This window comes from Quercus robur, chromosome 7 (genome assembly GCF_932294415.1).
Source record: "Quercus robur chromosome 7, dhQueRobu3.1, whole genome shotgun sequence".
NCBI classification, from domain to species: Eukaryota; Viridiplantae; Streptophyta; class Magnoliopsida; order Fagales; family Fagaceae; genus Quercus; species Quercus robur.
This window is the reverse complement of record NC_065540.1, coordinates 45503785-45522221: the sequence shown is the minus strand read 5'-3', so window position 1 is coordinate 45522221 and position 18437 is coordinate 45503785. Positions and strand designations below refer to the sequence as shown.

The following is an 18437-nucleotide window of genomic DNA, read 5'->3' as shown; positions in this document are numbered from 1 at the left end:
GAAGAAGAGAAACACCAGTTGTATAGGTCATCCTCTGAAGCCTCTAGAGTATCTTCTAGCTCCTCTAATGGCACAGACGAAATCCTAGCTTGCCAAGACAGTTGTTGTAGAAACAAGACTATCAGTGTTCTTTCTAAGCAAGAAAAGCTGCTCTTAGATCTCATAGAATAGATCGAAGACCCCATTGAGAAAGCTCAAAGACTTAGTGAGTTCCACAAAACCCTAGTTAAGGAAGCCAGTACATCCAAACCTAGGATTTAGGAACCCAAAGTTGATTTGGAGAAAATCTACAATAGGTTTACCAAATCCAAGAAAGAGATAACTGTCCAAGATCTCCAAAAAGAGATTAAGGATACCAAATCAGAAGTGAGAAGCCTTAAGCAAGAGTTAACTATCCTTAGGGTTGATCACAGTCTCATGGACCAAAGAGTCAAACAGTTAGAAAACACTTCTCATCAAGGCAATGAGGAAAGCACCTCATTACAGAACCCTTCTGATGAAGAAGAAGATGAAACAGTTAACCCTACTGCAGACATGGAGCCAGAACCAATCAATGGATCGTTCTTGCAAACCATCAGTAGAATTAACTTCCAGAAATGGCACTCCAAAGTCAGGATTGTCATCAGCAAAGATTTTGAATTTGAGGTAGTAGCCTTAATAGATTCAGATGCTGATCTCAACTGCATTCAAGAAGGAATCATCCCCTCTAAATACTTCCGAAAAACCAAAGAAAGGTTAACTTCCGCAAGTGGAGGAAAAATACAGATTGAATTCAAAATCCCAAAAGCACATGTTTGCCAAGACAATACGTGTTTCAAAACCACATTTGTTCTTGTCAAAAATATGATAGATAGGGTCATCTTAGGAAACCCTTTCATGTGTCTGTTGTATCCCTTCATCACGGATAGTGAAGGAATCATTACCCATCCTTTTGGCCAACCAGTTAAGTTTAAGTTTCTTAGGAGCCCAGAGCCTAAAGACATCAACAGTCTCCAAGAAGTCTCCATCTCCAAGACCCTTAACTTTATCAATGCCAAGAATCCTTCAGAAAATCTAAATCAAGAAAAGAACCTTGATCACTCTACTCCTTTCAACAATGATGATTCTTTGGACCTCAATCAGCTTCATAAAATCTTCATCATATCTCATCTCATGCATTCAGCATAAAAGTATTTGCTCCATAACATTTCATGATTTTAACAAAAATGCTTTTAAAAATAACCATTTTGTTAATACATGGTAGGAAGAAAAGCAAATAACTCATTATACTTGCCCCACTAGTAAGTGGAAAATGGCTTCTTCAAGCAGGAACAAAGGAAAAGCTCCTATCTAGGGTTTTCCTTATCAAATGCATGAAGGCACTTCTTCTGGACCAGAACCCAGGGAAGCAACATCCCTTCAAGAACCTGTTCCACTTAGAATAATATTTTCATGTGGCCATCACCCTACATGAAGTCTTATCTAGGAATTTCCAATTTACAAATGGAGTGGACACAGACCTTCCACCCTCCATCAAAATTATCCTTGATAACCTTCAGAGAGCCTTTTCCCAAAGCAACAATCGCCTTCTTCAAAAAACCCTCAGAGCCCTAGAAATACACCTAATGAACCTTGAGGCAGAAATTGAAGTAAGCCGAATCTCTTTTAATCAACTCTTTGGCAAAGAGGATATCCATTCAATGGATAAAACGACTATTATGGGCACAGATTATGCTAGGTTAAGTCTTAAGACTCAAAACTAGCTAAGAAGTGCTGTTGCCAACTTGCCTTCCGATATACAAGCACGTATCTTGGGAAGCAAGGCTATGATTGAATCATGTGACCTATGGTTCAAGCATTTCAGAATTTTGGTCACCACCCATTTCCCAATTTATGGTGAACAGATGATCTTGAAAATGTCTTCATCCTGTCAACTTGGGAAGAATACTTTGGAAGTAGCCACAGGGTCTATGAAAAGAAACATCCCTTCCCCGGCCTAATAATCAATTATGAAGATTGGTCTGTTGAGGAAGATCCAAGCTGGCTTTCACAGATGTTTGAATATGGCTTCATCAAGCTCATCAAGCTAACAAGCCATAATCAGATCAATTAGTTCCCCCAGATCATACAACAGGTTGTCTTAGAAGTCAAGAGTCCTTTTGTTTCCATCAGATGCTGGAGTACTCTCCCACAATGGGACAGTAACAATTGGATGATTGTCCAACCTGCGCACCATCTTGTACTCATCAATGGGTACACCCATAATGGCCCTTGGTATGAAGGTGACTCCTACCTCTCTTATGAAGACCCCTATGCTCTTGCTGATTGCTGGAGAAGTTACTTCAATAATAAGATTATAGATGTCACTAATGAGTTATGGTAGAATTATCATTTTGTTGGAAATACTGGTAGAATTTCAGTATTCACCACCAGACCATACTCCACAGCCTTCCATACTGAAAGGATTGATTACATTGAACCCAGACAATTAGTAACTCAACAAGCAGACTATGAACCTATCCTGTACTGTGGTCTTTGTAACCAATATGCCAAGTATCATGAGCACAATTGCGACTACGATCCTCCATGGGATCCCTATGATGGGTACCCATCCGGCCATGATACTGATTAAAAATCAAGAAGCCAAGAGTCGGAAGAAAAGAACTCTCCTGCCTTTTAAAAAAATTCCAGAACAGCTCTCGGATGCTCCAGAACAGCTCCAGAAGCCCCAGAATAGCTCAAGAACCACCTTTGCAACCCGGTTACTATTCTAGGAACAATACTCGCACCAGCAAAGCTGCCGACAGAGTACTATTCACTACACAGTACCAGAACACTGTGCAGAGTTACTATTCAGAAAAGCAAGGGGATAGAACACTATTCATGAACAGTGACTGTTACTGTTCACCCAACAGTACCCTGATAAAATCATTGAAGTTACTGTTTACTTTCGGCTAAAAAGAAATTCACCCAAGAGTAAAAGCAGTTTACCTTCTGTGATTTTCGCAATCTCCTGAACAGAGCCAAGGCTTCCTCCAGCTATAAAAGGAACCCTTTGCTTCAGTCTTCAATAGGTTCAGTTTTGGAAGTCCAGTTTGTAGGCTTAGTTCCATACTACCTCAGAGCTCCAGTTTTACTTTGTAATAGAAATACTTTGTAAACAGATGGCCCTCTTCTTCTCTCCCCTAGTTTACACTTGTAACAAAAATACATTTGTAACCTATTTATGCTTCCGCCCTAAGACTACCCAGAACGGCACTCTCCCCCCCTGTCTGTAACTTACCCCCATAGTCCTAACATGGTAGTCTGTTTTGAAAGTCTTTTTCAAGGACCACGATGATGACTTATAGACTTAGGTTGTGGGAACTTTGGGTATGTTCCAATCTCCTAACTTCTGTTCTAGATCTGAAAGCTGGTACGACTCCGAGTTTACCATTCCATCCTCTTATGGAATCTCAGGGAGGGTTGTACTGCTAGATCTAATGCTGGTGGATGAATCACTCCTTCTAAACATCCTATTTATCATCCTCGATTAAAAGCCTAAGAAATCAATTACCACCTAGACTACATTTATCTTCCAATATCTGAATCTAACCTTAGATCTGAAACAGGGTGTTCAAAGAGACTGATGCCTTCTGTGACTCTTGTTACCACTTATAGCCACTTACTCCTACTCTGGTATACTACAACTCCACCTTACGCAAACCTTAACGCTCTCCTGGCTAAACTGGAATTACTGCTTGGCCGCGAGTATTGACACACTTAGGATATTAGTCTTATCGGGCAACAAAACTGACACAGAACCAGACTGACACTTCTCAATAGTACACATCTGCAACAAATTTTAGGCAAGAAACAAAGATAGGAAAAAGAAGATAACTGGGAAGTAAAGGATTAGCTCAAACAGGTAATCACAAGATAATAAATAGAAAGAATGATCGGGAGGCTCAGCCTACCACCAAAAGAAAAAATAGTAAACACTGACTAGGATGAAGTAATAGAAGAAGAATGCTATGTATGGGAGTGGAAGCTATCAGAAAATAGATGTAAAACAAAATAATATTTGTTAGGGATAACATACTCAAAATAATGTATAATGCTCAAAATAATCGATAACTATGGCAGTTGAACCGGCCAACTTGATTGAAATTTGAAAATAATTACAGTAACTTACAACACTTACTATCGGCCACAACTTGTCTCTGATACCAAAAGGGGGGTAAGTTACAGACAGGGGGGCGAGTATTGACACACTTAGGATATCAGTCTTACCGGGCAACAAAACCGACACAAAACTGGACTGACACTTCTCAATAGTACACATCTGCAACAAATTTTAGGCAAGAAACAAAGATAGGAAAAAGAAAATAATTGGGAAGTAAATGATTAGCTCAAACAGGTAATCACAAGATAATAAACAGAAAGAATGATCGGGAGGCTCAGCCTACCACCAAAAGAAAGAACAGTAAACATTGACTAAGATGAAGTAATAGAAGAAGAATGCTATGTATGGGAGTGGAAGTGCTATCAAAAAATAGATGTAAAACAAAATAATGTTTGTTAGGGATAACATACTCAAAATAATGTATAATGCTCAAAATAATGGATAACTATGGCAGTTGAAACGGCTAACTTGATTGAAATCTTATATATTATTTTTTATTTATAGTCAGTGATAATCTTGAAATGATATATTAAAATAAGTCAATACTGAAATATTTCTTTCTATTGAACCAACTGAAATGAGGTCTGAAAACGGTATTTTTTTTGATAACCTCTGAAAACAGTATTTAGACTTTAAACCTTAAAATATCACATTTAAATTAAGTGTTGCACTCAAAATATTGGAGAGCTTCTGTGCTTTACACGTAGAAAACATGTGGGCTTTCACTTGTTTCCTTATAATTTTGATCACTCTCTAATTTTTATCAGCTTTTCCAATTCAAAATATGATTATTTTCCTAGTTTTCTCAAGACAAAATCCCATTATTACCTTCCAAACTCATTCCTACTTCCCATCCTTAATCTGCATAGAAGGCAGAGCATATCATCTCTGATGCTCCACTTCACCGATCTCTCTCTGTTGTTACTTCACAGTTCACAGCAAAACCAACATTCTTAATTTTCATTGATGGACTTGGCCTATTCCATTGCTGCAAGCGTTATTGAAAAGATAAGTTCCCTTGCTTACAAAGAGATTTGTTCTGCATGGGTCGTTTCCAGCGATCTGAAAAAGCTGGAGCTCACCATGTCCACGATCCAAGCAGTGCTGTTGGACGCCAAGGAGAAGCAAGTGAAAAACCGAGGTCTAAGTGTTTGGTTGGGGCAACTAAAAGATGTCTTTCATGATGCGATGGATGTGTTGGATGAATTCGAGTGTGAAGCTCTTCGGAGGCAAGTGGTGTGAACTCTGGTTGCTTTGGGTATTAATGCTGTGACTCATGACTTCAACTCTTATTTTTACTTACCCATCTAAATAATAAGGTTAGCCATAGCCTATACTGCAATGATCATCAGCCCAGTGACCTAAAACAAATTGAAATGAATATGACTCTAGGCTTATTTTTTCTTGATTTTCAGTTTATTTATGTGTAATAATGGTGAATCGTGTAGTCCATATTTTGTTTTTGTGTTAGTTATTCCTCATTTGAAACGACATTTTGAAAATTTCTAATTAGTCAAGTTTATTCTTCGGTCAAATAGTTAGTAGACAATCTTGACAATTCCTCATTTGTGCAGAATAAAAGTGCATATTATCATGACTTCTTTCCTAATCTCTATATATCTAAAAGTTGAAGCGTAAAATTTACTATTACTACATTCCTATTGAGTCACATCATCCACCCATTTCCAACGTTCTCCCTCTTCTTCTTCTTTTTTTAACTCTTTTTTTCTCTTATTAATTTCCCAACTTAATGTTATATTTTCACCAACTTTTCCCCTCCCCTTTATCTTTTCATCTCTCTAGTACTATCTATCTTAATATTACTTTTCCTCAATCCCTTTTGAAAGCTCAATTAGTGTGAAAACACTAATGTTTGTTTAGACTCCTAATTTTAAATTACGGCTTAATTGTTTTTACTCTAACTTATTTAAGTGCGGAACAAGAGTAAATAATGCGCAATAAACTGGAACACTACTTTAAGCCAGAAGCAAGTACAATAAGCGATAAATGTAAAGCTTAAAGAGTAGAGAAGAGAGATGCAAACACAAGAAAATACCGAGACGTGTTACCAAAGAGGAAATAGAAGTACTAGGAAAAAAACCTCTTCACGGTCCTCCAAGCCAAAATCGATCCACTAATGTATAAGTTGGAATACACAAATATCAAAAGTACCCTCCAAGCCTAATCTACCCAATGTACTTGAGCCCTCCAAGCTTTAGCTACCAATGGACTTTTCGGAGTCTTGTCTTCACTAGTTATCTGGATCCCGCAATTCTGCTCGATTGCATCCGACACTCAATGGCTTCTTCCAATACTTCCCATAGGCACCAAAACTTCTCTCAACACTTAGAATGGGTGAGGTAAGTGTTTGGACTAAGAACCTCTCAAGGATGTGTAGATGGAGAGGTAGGAGTAAATGGAAACTCTAGAGAAATGATGTAGAGAATTGTGGGTAAACAATCTCTAACTCTCAAGTGTTTGGTTAGGGTTTTCTCTCTCAAAAGTTTCTTGTGAATACTCCTTCTACTTCTTACATTTTGTGGGTAATGAGGGTTTATATAGTGTTGGTAAAGGAATGAGAAAAGGCATACTCAAAAGCAATCAAGCAGAGAGTTTTGCGGGTCACTCGTGACTTGGCTTGAGTTGCGAATGACTCGCAAAATCCAGTCCGTCAAAAGACTCTTCAAATTCCAATATGTGCTTCTCACATGGCCTGTTTCGCGGGTTAGCAGTCACGAGCTAGTCGCGAAATCCTCATCTTCACAAATTCTTCATCAAACTCTCACACACAACCCTTATATTAAATCCCATAAAAATATAGGGAAATGATTGAACAAAATTATAATCAAATTTGACATAAAATTAAAACCAACATAAAACATAGTTGTAAATCACAACTTTACACCTCATCTTCCTTTATTTTTGACTTTTCTTATTCCCCCTCTTACTTTAAATTTATAATTCTCAATTTCATTCTATACATAGTTTATAGTTTTCCCACACACATAAGGTTATTTATCTCTCTCAAATTTTTTTTGGTCTTTTTTTTTTAATATTATTTTTCCTACATCTTTACTTTAAGTTGACAAGTTTTTTGTATTATTTGAAACTCTATTTTGGGTTGATGTGATTAAGTTATGTTTTTAAGTTGTTATCATTTTTCTTCTCTTTGATTTAATAGATATTATCCTATTGCATTATATATAAAGATAGTATATAATAATATAATACTATTTTATTACATAACATAACATGACTTTTAGATAATTTGGTGTTATTACAATATTTTTTATTTTTCTTTTTTCTTCTCATATTATTTTCTATAAATTTCTTATTATTCTCTCACATTCTCTCTCTCTCTCTCTCTCTTCATTTTTTTTTTTTTTTTTTTTATATTCTTTCTTACAAATCTTCTTTATATTGATGAATCATTGTGATTTTTAAAACTCTATTTTGGGTTCATACGTTTTGGTGTTGTATTTTTTAGTTTCCCATTAAAAGTAGCATATTTTTCTCTCTTACAATTTGGGTTTGATATTTTTTTTTTTTTTTTTTGAGTTAATACTTGATTATCTTGGAAGTAAGAGTTTGAATTTATATCAAAATACAATCTTGGCTATGCTAATAATAGATTGGCATTTGGTCCACTTCATTAATTCGGTCTGATTTCGTCTACTTCAGTCCACTTTGGTCAATTTTGGTCCAATTCGATCTACTTCAATCCACTTCAATTCAATTAGGTCCATTTGGTCTACTTCAGTCAATTCAGTCCAATTCGATCTATCAGGTCTAGTTTAGTCCATTCAATCCCATTTGGTTCATTTAGTCTACTTTGGTCAATTTAGTCCTGTTCAGTCCATTCGGTCTAATCCAGTCCAAACAGTTCATTTAGTCCACTTTGATCTATTCAGTCCAATTTGCTACATATAGTCAATTAGGTCTATTTGGTCCAATTTGGCCAATTTGGTCTAGTTAGGTCTATTAGGTCCAATTTGGTCCATACAGTCCACTTGAATTCGATCCAATTTGGTCCATTCCGTCTACTTAGGTCTATTCGGTCCACCTACTTCTATTCGGTCCAGTTTGTCCAATTCGGTTCAGTTAGGTCTATTTTGTCCAATTTGGTCCATACGGTTCACTTGGCCAATTTGGTCCAGTTCGGTCTACTTTGGTCAATAAGGTCCTGTTCAATCCATTCTATCCAATTCGGTCCATTCTGTCCACTTGAATCTATTCGGTCCGATTTGGCCAATTCGCTCCAATTAGGCCAATTAGATCTGTTATTAAATTTTTTTTTTTTAAAAAATCGGTCCAATTAGGTCTATTCGGTCCAATTTGGTCCATATAGTCCACTTAGGTCTACTTGGTCCAATTTAGTCCATACGGTCCACTTAGGTCTATTCAGTCTACCTAGGTCTATTCGGTCCAATTTAGCCAATTCAGTTCAGTTAGGTCTATTTGGTCCATACGATCCACTTGGCCAATTTGGTCAAGTTAGGTCTATTCGGTCAAGTTCGGTCCATTCAATCCAATTCGATCCATTTGATCTAAGTTGGTCAATTCAGTCCTATTCAATCCATTTGGTCCATATTGTCCATTCAGTCCACTTTGATCTATTCGGTCCCATTTGGTCAATTCGGTCCAGTTTGGTCAATTCGATCCAATTTGGTCCATACGGTCAATTCGATCTAGTTACACACACATATATTTGTTTATTTATTTTATTTTATTATTTTTTTCTTGAATGTATAATCAACCTCATGCAATTTATTTAAAAAAATAATGTTAAAATAAATGAGTAATTGCCATAAATATTAGATTTGTATATTCATAGCCTTAATGTTTAGAAAGACTTTCACTTAAATTTAGCCGGACCGAAGTGGACTAAAATTCTATGTTAATATGGCTTAAGAAAAGTGTAGCAATAATAAATGTTATGCTTAAGATTTTAGATATTACGAGTTTGAGATACATACATACATACATATATATATATATATATATATAATAAATTTGAATTTAGAATAGGTATTCTCAATCTAAACATGTTTTTTCCCAGTATGAAAGTGTACAAAAATGGACCGAAGTGGACCAAAATGAATCGAAGTGGTCTAAAGGGACCAAAGTGAACACAAATGGAACAAAGTATACCGAATGGACAAAATAGGACCGAATAGGAACAAGGAGGATTGAATAGGACCAAAGTGAATTGAATTGGACAAAGTGGACTAATTAGTAACAAATAGGACCATAGTGGACCAAATAGGACCAATATTGACTAAATGGGACTAGGTGGAAAAATTGGACCGAATAGGACCAAGGTGGATTGAATAGAACCAAAGTGGGCAAAATGGACCAACGTGGACTGAATAATAGTTTTGAATATTAATCATTTTTATTGCGTTTTTAGGGCTCATATTTCTAATTTCTAATGTTTAGTTTGTTTGTATTTTTTAATTCAAAACTAAAGAATTTAGCCCAGATAAAATAAAATCTCATACTTTTCAACCCAAAAATTAAGGGAAAAAAGAAGAAGAAGAATTTTTTAGCTAAACTTGAAAGGGCAACCTACAAAAGAATCAATTTAAGTCTCAATTTGTCTAAAATGGATCGAAATTGATCAAGTGAACCACATTGGACCGAATGGGGCCAAAATGGAATGAAGTAGACCTAATTAGATCAAATAGCAATTGTTTAATTTTTAGAGAGAAAAAATTATACATTATATTACAATTACAATTACAAAATAATTATTTATTCCTATGCATCGCGTGGGTCTGCAACTAGTCTTACTAATAATTAATGAGTAATACTACAGGCACAAATTATTTTACAACATTTTTACAAACTGTTGATGTGGTCAACTTTTTATTGTTTTTCATCTAGGTCCACCATTAACGTCATTTAATATCATTTTTTTATTTGCCAATAACTACTCATCACGTCAGCAGTTTGAAAATTTTTTTGTAAAATAGTTCGTATCTCTACTGTAAAGTTGTGATTTACAACTATGTTTTATGTTGGCTTTATTCCATGACAAAAAGTGTTGTAATTGCTTTAATTTTGTTCCTTGTATTTTGTGGGATTTTATTGTATTGGGTTTAGTATTAAGTTGGTGAAGACTCAAGCTTAAATGAAGATCAGTGAATTTTGCAACTAGCTCGCAAGAAGTTCGCGAGTAGGGTTCCCGCGAAAAGGTATGTGAGAAGCATATGACTGGAAGCTGAAGAGTTGTGCCAGGCTGTCAATTTCGCGAGTATTTCGCACGTAAGGCCTTCCCGCGAGATACCCGCGAGACTCTCTACCTAGAGGATTTTTAAGTGTGACTTTCCTACCCCTTCACCCATATTATATATACCCTCATTACCCACAAATGTAAAGGAGGTCATTCAGAGAGAAAAATCCTAGATAGGTTTTCCACAACACACACACCCATTTTTTAGAGAAAGAGCTACTCATCCTTAGTGAGAAATCCTTGTAGCCTCTTCTCCTTATCTCTCACATTGTCATACCTTGAGAGAAGATTTGTACCCAAACACAACCCACACCTTTTCAGAGTATAAAGAGTGTTTTGGAGCTTGGGAAGCTTTGGGGAATTGCCAAAAGAAGCCGGTGAGGCTTGGCAGATGCAATTGGGTGTATTACGAGATCTGGTAAGCTAGAGATGACAAAGGTTCGGTGTAACCTCATTGGAGCAAGAAGCTTGGAGGGCTTAGGTACACTGAGTAGATTAGGCTTTGAGGGTCTTCTGCTGTTCATATATCCCAAATTTATTCTCTAGTGGATCGATTACCGCTTAGAGGATGGCGGAGAGGTTTTACATCGAGGACTTCGATTTCCTCTTCGATAATACATCACTGTGTTGTCTTTGTATTTGCATCTTTTTTCCCTACTCTTTTACCTTTCATTTTACTGTTATGTTATTATGAATATGGGTTAGAGTAACTTGTTTGTTTATACGCTCGCATTTACTCTTTTCCGCACTTAGTAAAAGTTAGAGTAAAATCTATCGAGCCATAATTTTAATTTGGGGGTCTAAATAGCTCTTGTATTTTCACACATTTTCAAGCATTCATCTACCACCAATTTCATAGATGTGAACAATGCTGGCAATGCTAAAGCTGCCCTCATGGCACAGATGCTGCCAAAAGCCAAGGTCCTCTTCACATATTGAATGGAGTTTTATTTATATTGTTGATGGTTATGTGGTTTGGTCTCTAGTGCTGAAAGTTCTCTTTATAATTCATCAATTCTTTCATATATAAAAAAGAAATTCATCAATTCTTGAATTTTGATCATGGTTAGTTTTTATTTTTGATTTTTTGTACATGGATTGGATCTCATATAATGTGTTGCTTTGAACATCATAGTTAATTAAGGATCTGATTAAAGTTGTTTTCGAAAAACTATTTTAAATGAACTATTTTTCTGTAGCTATGACAATATTTATTTTGTAAATTAATTTACCTATATGTTATCCATTTTCAATTTATGTTAACTCACAAAGAAAATGACTCCACTAATCAAGATTAAAAAGAAAAAGAAAAAGATACAAATAATGGTGGTGAGTGTTTAAAGCTTTTAATTTTCTTCTTTTCTTTCAAAAAAAAAAAAAAAAAAAAATCAAAGTTGTCAATATTTCACCAGGAAAACATCATGTAAGTTGACTCAAATGGCATTGTTCTTTATTATCATGTTGATCCAATTTTCTCGATTGGGATATCAATGATTGGTCTCTTTGCTCATGTAGGTAACGTGGATACTTATACCCTTTTGTCCTTCTATTTCTGTGTCTCTCATATTTATTATTCAATGGTATCTTTACAGAAAATGAGGAAGAGGGGGGAGGGGGGGTGGTTATGCCTACGTGAATCAAGTATAAAACTGAAATTTTTTTATTCCCAATCTTGGGATTTTAATTTGTTTTCTTTGCAAACCAATTTTATTCATCCGTTATAACTTTTAAAACTAATTTCTACCAGTACTTGAGTGTTTATTTTTTTCCTGAAAAAAAAAAGGTTTGTACTGCTTGTGAATATAACAATTTTATAAGGTCAGTTTTTTTAGCATTCTAATTCAAAATAGTAAATGTTAACTTTTTTTTTTCTTTCTAAACTGTACAAAAAATAATAGAGACGTAAAAAATTCTTATAAAGTTTAAAACAATTGGGTGGAAAATAAAGGAATATTTGAAACAATCATTTTCTGGCTAACGAACCATGTGGCAAAATTCAGTTGATCACTTATTAGTAAACGACAGAGAGAAAGTAAAATTGACTACTTATTATTGCCCATTTGCATCCACTACCCAAATGCCACAGCCAGGAGTACAACAACTTAAAATTCTTAAAAAAATAACTAAGTCGGATCAGACTTTGCTTTCCTTTTTCCAAAAGTAGGATAAGACTTTACTTTTCCAGCATAAAGTAACAAGAACCAACTTCTTTTTTATTTATCCATTACTATTTTTATTTGTATGGAAAACACGTGGAAGATAAAAAATTTTGGTGTAAATGCTTTTTTGGTTCCTACATTTTGGGGTCATTTCTATTTTGGTCTCTACATTTCTATTTTACCACTTTTAGTCCTTAAACCAATTAACGCGTAACATTTAAGTCTTTACCATTAGTCAACTAACAGAAAAAACTGACGTGACTAATAGAACATTTTATTAGCTGACGTGACACTGACGTGGTGATTAAAATATTATTTAACATTTTTATATGCCACGTCAGCATTTTAATTTTTTTTTAAAAAGATATGTTAGACAATTTAAACTAAAAAAATAATAAATTAAAAAACAAAATTAAACTCAATCCCAAGACTTCTCAAACCCAGAAAAACTAAACTTAAATCAACCACTCCACAAATCTCAATCCCAAGACCCACGGCGAGCTGCTACCCATAGCGCCACTAACCCAAGTCCACCCACAGCACCACGACCCCACGCTGATGTCCACCGTGACAACCCAAAATCTCAGATCGACCACCACCAAAACCCAAATCGTAACCTACACATCATGTTCCTCAAAACCCAGACCCAAATCAATCATGCTCCTCCTCCACAAATCAAAACCCAAACCCATAGATTGGCTTCACCGGTGACAGATTGAAGATGTTGGAGGTGGGTATGGCTTCGGAGGGTGGGGTGGAGTTGCGTCTGAGTGGCGTTGGAGTGTGGGGTGGAGCTGCGTCGGAGTGTGGGTGGATGTTGGACCTTCGACGGAGTGTGGGGTGGAGCAACTTCGATCTATCGTTGGTGCGTGGGGGTGGAGCTGAAGGGTTTCATAGTGGTTGCTTTCTCTTGGAATTGGAATTGGAGGGCTTGTGAGGCTGAGGGTTGTGAGTTTTGGGGCGAGCGAGAGTGTAGGGAGAGAATAAGCTGGTTGAAGAAAAGGAAGCAGCAACGGCAGCCATTTTTAGTTTTGGCTCAAACGAAATGAAAGAAGTGTCAAAGAAAAGTATTGGGAGTTTTTAAACCCAAACCCAGATCTGCTCCAAACCCAGAAATGACGCCATTGGATCTACTCCAAACCCAGATCTGCTCCTGATAAGAACATAAAAAAGGAAAGGAAAAAAAAAAAAAAAACCATTCAAATCTGGGTTGGTGTTTGTGTACAATTGATTTTTGTGGAAGAATTTGTGTACAAATTTTGGAATATTTTGGTTTTCTATTCTTTTGTTCTTGGGATTGAATATTTTGGGTTTGTTGTTCTTGTGTGTTCATGATCAAGATGAATTTGGAATAGGAATTTGATAATTTGAATGTGAAATTTATGAGTTTATGGGTTTATGAGTTTATGGGTTTCTAATCTTATTGTTCTTGTTCAAGGATTTGAGATCTCCATTCATATGATTTTTTTTTTTTAATTCAATTTGTAATTTTTTTTATTTAGTTAAAATTAATTTTTTTTTTTTAATTTAGATGCTGATGTGTCCTTTTTTAATGTCAAAATAATTTTTTTTTAAATTATTATTTTAATGTGCTGTTAGCCACGTTAACTTTTTCTATTAATTAGCTGACAGTAAGGACTTAAATGTCATGCTTTAATTGGTTTAGGGACTAAAAGTTGTAAAATAGAAATGTAGAGACCAAAATAGAAATGACCCAAAAAATGTAGGAACGAAAAGAGTATTTAAGCCAAAAATTTATGGACTAAAAACAAGCCACGTCAAACCTAAAACTTCAAAGATTTTTATATTCAAACTCTCATATTACGTGATTTCGCAGCCCCAGGGTTTAAAAGTTTAAACAATAGGAACAGGGAAATTGAGATTTGAGAGGGCTTTGTTTCACACACAGATAAACGAATTTACGAGAATATTAAATAAAAAATTTAAAAAAAAAATCGTGAAATTTTCACAGAGAATGAGAGATTTTGGGCCCGTTTGATCATAGTTTTCAAAAGTTGTTGTTTAAAAAGATGTGAAAATTGTGGTTTAAAAAGTGTTGTTGAAATACGTGTTTTTAGTGTGAGTAAAAAAAAAAAATGTGTTTGGTATCATATTTTAAACAACGTTTTTCAATGTTCAAGAAATATAAAATATGTGTTTGGTATGTGTGTTTTAAATGGTAAAAAAAGCTGACCAATGTACTTAAATATTATTTTTTTAATCGGGAGAGAGAACATGCATTATATTCCCAGCTCCTCTTTTCCTTCTTCAAATCTTCTCTTCCCTGAGAGCAGAAAACAAAACCCACGGTGTAGTCGTCACCTCCATCGACGCTAAAGAAGGTCCACGGCTGGGCTTCACGTTCCTCAACATCTCATCTCCACTGTCAGCACTCCAAGACCCAGCAAGAAATCGAGCTTTTGTCGCCGCCGTCGTCATCGACGCTAAAGAAGGCCCACGGCTGGGCTTCACGTTCCTCAGCATCTCATCTCCATTGTCAGCACTCCAAGAACCAGCAAGAAATCGAGCTTTTGTCGACCCATTTTTTTATCCAGGTTCGAATCTCACTTTCACCTTGCTTGTGTGAGATTGATAGGGGTTATTGGTGATGCGGTGTGTGGGATTTTGACGCATTTATGAAGCCACTGTGAGGATTAATGGCGCTGGGTCCGTGAGGGGTGAGGTGCAATGGCGCTGGGTGAGGGGAGTTATGAAGGTGGGTGAGAGTTCGGACTGTGTGATCTTCTTTGTACCAGGCATTTGGGTTTGGGGCGTGAAGAGATGAGGGTACAAAGAGGAGACAAAGATTCAAAAAAGCTGATCAGGTGGGCTCCTAGTGTGTTCAATTTTATTACCGAAATGCCACTGAAAACACCTGTTTGTTGTTTAAAATCAGCTCCGAGTACATTCCAAAAAACGCTGTTCAAACATGGGTTTTGGAACAATAATTTTCAAACAACCCTGTTTTGAAAATGGTGACCAAACACATTTTTTAAAATTTTGGACACAGTGTTCAGTGTTTAAACACTGAACACTGTATTTTGAAAAGGGTAACCAAACGGGCTCTTTGATACTACATGTCCTCTTGGGGTTCATTAATAATATTGCATCCAAGTACATGCGGCCGCAACTTTTACATTCCGGTGGCGTTTCTGACTTCCTGGCACAATTTATAGTCTGCCAAAGACATTTAGGTGGTAGATTTGCCAAGGGAGGTTGTTGAAAGTTGTGTGTAAGAGAGAAATAATTTAGGTTTTGACATAGCTTGTTTTTAATCCTTAGATCTTTTATCTGTCATGTGTCTTTAGGACGGTTGTAATATATAGGCCATTAAGGCAGTTGCCTGAGGCTCTCAAATAAAATAAAATAAAAAAGACTCATCTTATATTATTTTATATTTTAATTAAGGTTTATTTACCCTTTTACCTAGACTAAAAAAAATTCAAGGCCCCTTTTATAGTTTTATTAGCTAAATATAGAATACATTGTATATTAAAAAGGCCCCACTATAATTCAAAATATAGAATTTTAGTCTGTGCTCAAAAAATAAAATATATAAAAAGTCTATAGACTCTAGCCATTATCACGTGGGATGATGTGATCACATCAACCCATTTGTGATGTGACTTTATTTAAAATTTGATCACATCAACCCGTTTGTGATTTTACTTAAAGTTTGACCATATCAACCCAGTTGTGACTTTATTTAAAGTTTTTTTATTTTTAAAAAATTAGTTTTGATTTAATTTTTCCCATTTTCATTGGTACTTATTTTTTTTAATATTTTAAGTAATTTATTTAATTTGTATTGTTTAAGCATATTTTCATTAGTTATCCTTTTATGATAATCTATTTTTTTTATTAGTACTAATTTATTTAATTGTATGATAAATAAATTTTATTTGTGCAAATTTTGAGTATAAAGTGATTGCATCATTTAGTAAGTTGTAATCTTACTTTTGATAAAATATCACATTAAAATCAAGTGTTACACTCAAAATATTGGAGAGCTTCTGTGCTTTACACGTAGAAAACATGTGGGCTTTCACTTGTTTCCTTATAATTTTGATCACTTTCTAATTTTTATCAGCTTTTCCAATTCAAAATATGATTATTTTCCTAGTTTTCTCAAGACAAAATCCCACTATTACCTTCCAAACTCATTCCTACTTCCCATCCTTAATCTGCATAGAAGGCAGAGCATATCATCTCTGATGCTCCACCTCACCGATCTCTCTCTGTTGTCACTTCACAGTTCACAGCAAAACCAACATTCTTAATTTATTTGATGGAGTTGGCCTATTCCATTGCTGCAAGCGTTATTGACAAGATAGGTTCCCTTGCTTACCAAGAGATTTGTTCTGCATGGGTAATTTCCAGCGATCTGAAAAAGCTGGAGCTCACCATGTCCACGATCCAAGCCGTGCTGTTGGACGCGGAAGAGAAGCAAGTGAAAAGCCGAGGTCTAAGTGTTTGGTTGGGGCAACTCAAAGATGTCTTTCATGATGCGATGGATGTGTTGGATGAATTCGAGTGTGAAGCTCTTCGGAGGCAAGTGGTGAAAATGCATGGAAGCACTCGTGAAAAGGTACTTGACTCCGTTTCTTATTCTTTTTTTAACCTGCTTGGCTTCAGTTATAAGATGAGTCAGAAAATCGAGGGCATAAGAGAGAGTTTAGAAGAGTTAGCAAAGGATAGAGCTCAATTTCATCTTGAGGAACGATTTGAAGATCAGCGTATTGGGGACAGGAAGAGAGAGATGACCCACTCCTTTGTTCGTGATTGTGATGTTATTGGGAGGGATGATGACAAGCAAAAGATAATAGATCTTTTGATGCACCCAGGTGACAATTGTAGTGTTTCTGTGATTTCTATAGTGGGAATCGGAGGTCTAGGCAAGACCACACTGGCTCAGTGGGTGTATAATGATATAAGGATAGCTAAACATTTTGACTCTAGAATATGGGTGTGTGTGTCAGAAGACTTTAATGTTTTAACATTAGCGAAAGAAATCCTTAAATCTACAGGTGGTGGAATTAAACAGAACATGAGTATGGATGAAGTGCAAGTTAATTTACGAAGTATTTTAAAGAAAAAAAGATTTTTCATTGTTTTGGATGATGTCTGGAATGAGAATCGTAACAAATGGTTTAGTCTGAAGAATTTGTTAATAGAAGGTGGCCAAGGAAGTAAAATTCTTGTCACTACACGTAGTCACAAAGTTGCCTCAACGATGGCTCCTGGACCAATCCATGACATAGAAGGTCTTGTAGAGGATGATTGTCTATCATTGTTTTTAAGGTGGGCATTCAATGAAGGGGAGGAGAAACAATATCCAAATCTTATAAGGATTGGAAAAAAAAGGCGAAAATCACATTTTGGTCCCTACATTTTGACCCGATTCCCGTTTTCGTCCCTAAGTTTTTTTTTTACCGCTTTTAGTCCCTCTCCAGAAAAGCGGTTCCATTTTAGTCCCTACCGTTACTTCATAAACGGATATGGCTGATGTGGCAAACGGTATTGGTAGTCAATAATAAAATAATCTCTACAGTACCACTGTTATTTATTCCCGCCCATTCCTAGTCACTTACCACTCACGTGACGGTCCCTAACCAAACAAAACCCCAAATTAGTCAGATGAGATCTAACGGCAAACTTGCTGAAAATCCCTAATCTCTTACCTTTCCTTACCCGTTGCTCATCACAAGATCACAAGACCGATCAAAGAACCCACAAATCGGCAAGCACAAAAATCCCACAAATCGGCAAGCTTCAGTGTGTTTGTGTGTGCTGAGCAGATTGCGAAGGTCGTATTTCTCTCCAACTCTCTCTCTCTTATGTTATGAATGCCATTTTAAGTGCTGGGTAATCGTTCTGGGTTTGAATCGCAGTTGTTGGG

The 18437-nt window shown here is 36.0% G+C and overlaps 1 protein-coding gene across 1 annotated transcript; it reads left to right on the top strand.

The window, feature by feature from the left end:
- The first annotated feature begins 16539 nt into the window (after positions 1-16539).
- LOC126693656 (putative disease resistance protein RGA1) lies at positions 16540-18050 on the top strand. Its single transcript, XM_050389756.1, has one exon. It carries the CDS (start codon positions 16827-16829, stop codon positions 18042-18044), a length of 1218 nt encoding a protein of 405 aa, XP_050245713.1. The 5' UTR covers positions 16540-16826; the 3' UTR covers positions 18045-18050.
- Positions 18051-18437: the final 387 nt, after the last annotated feature.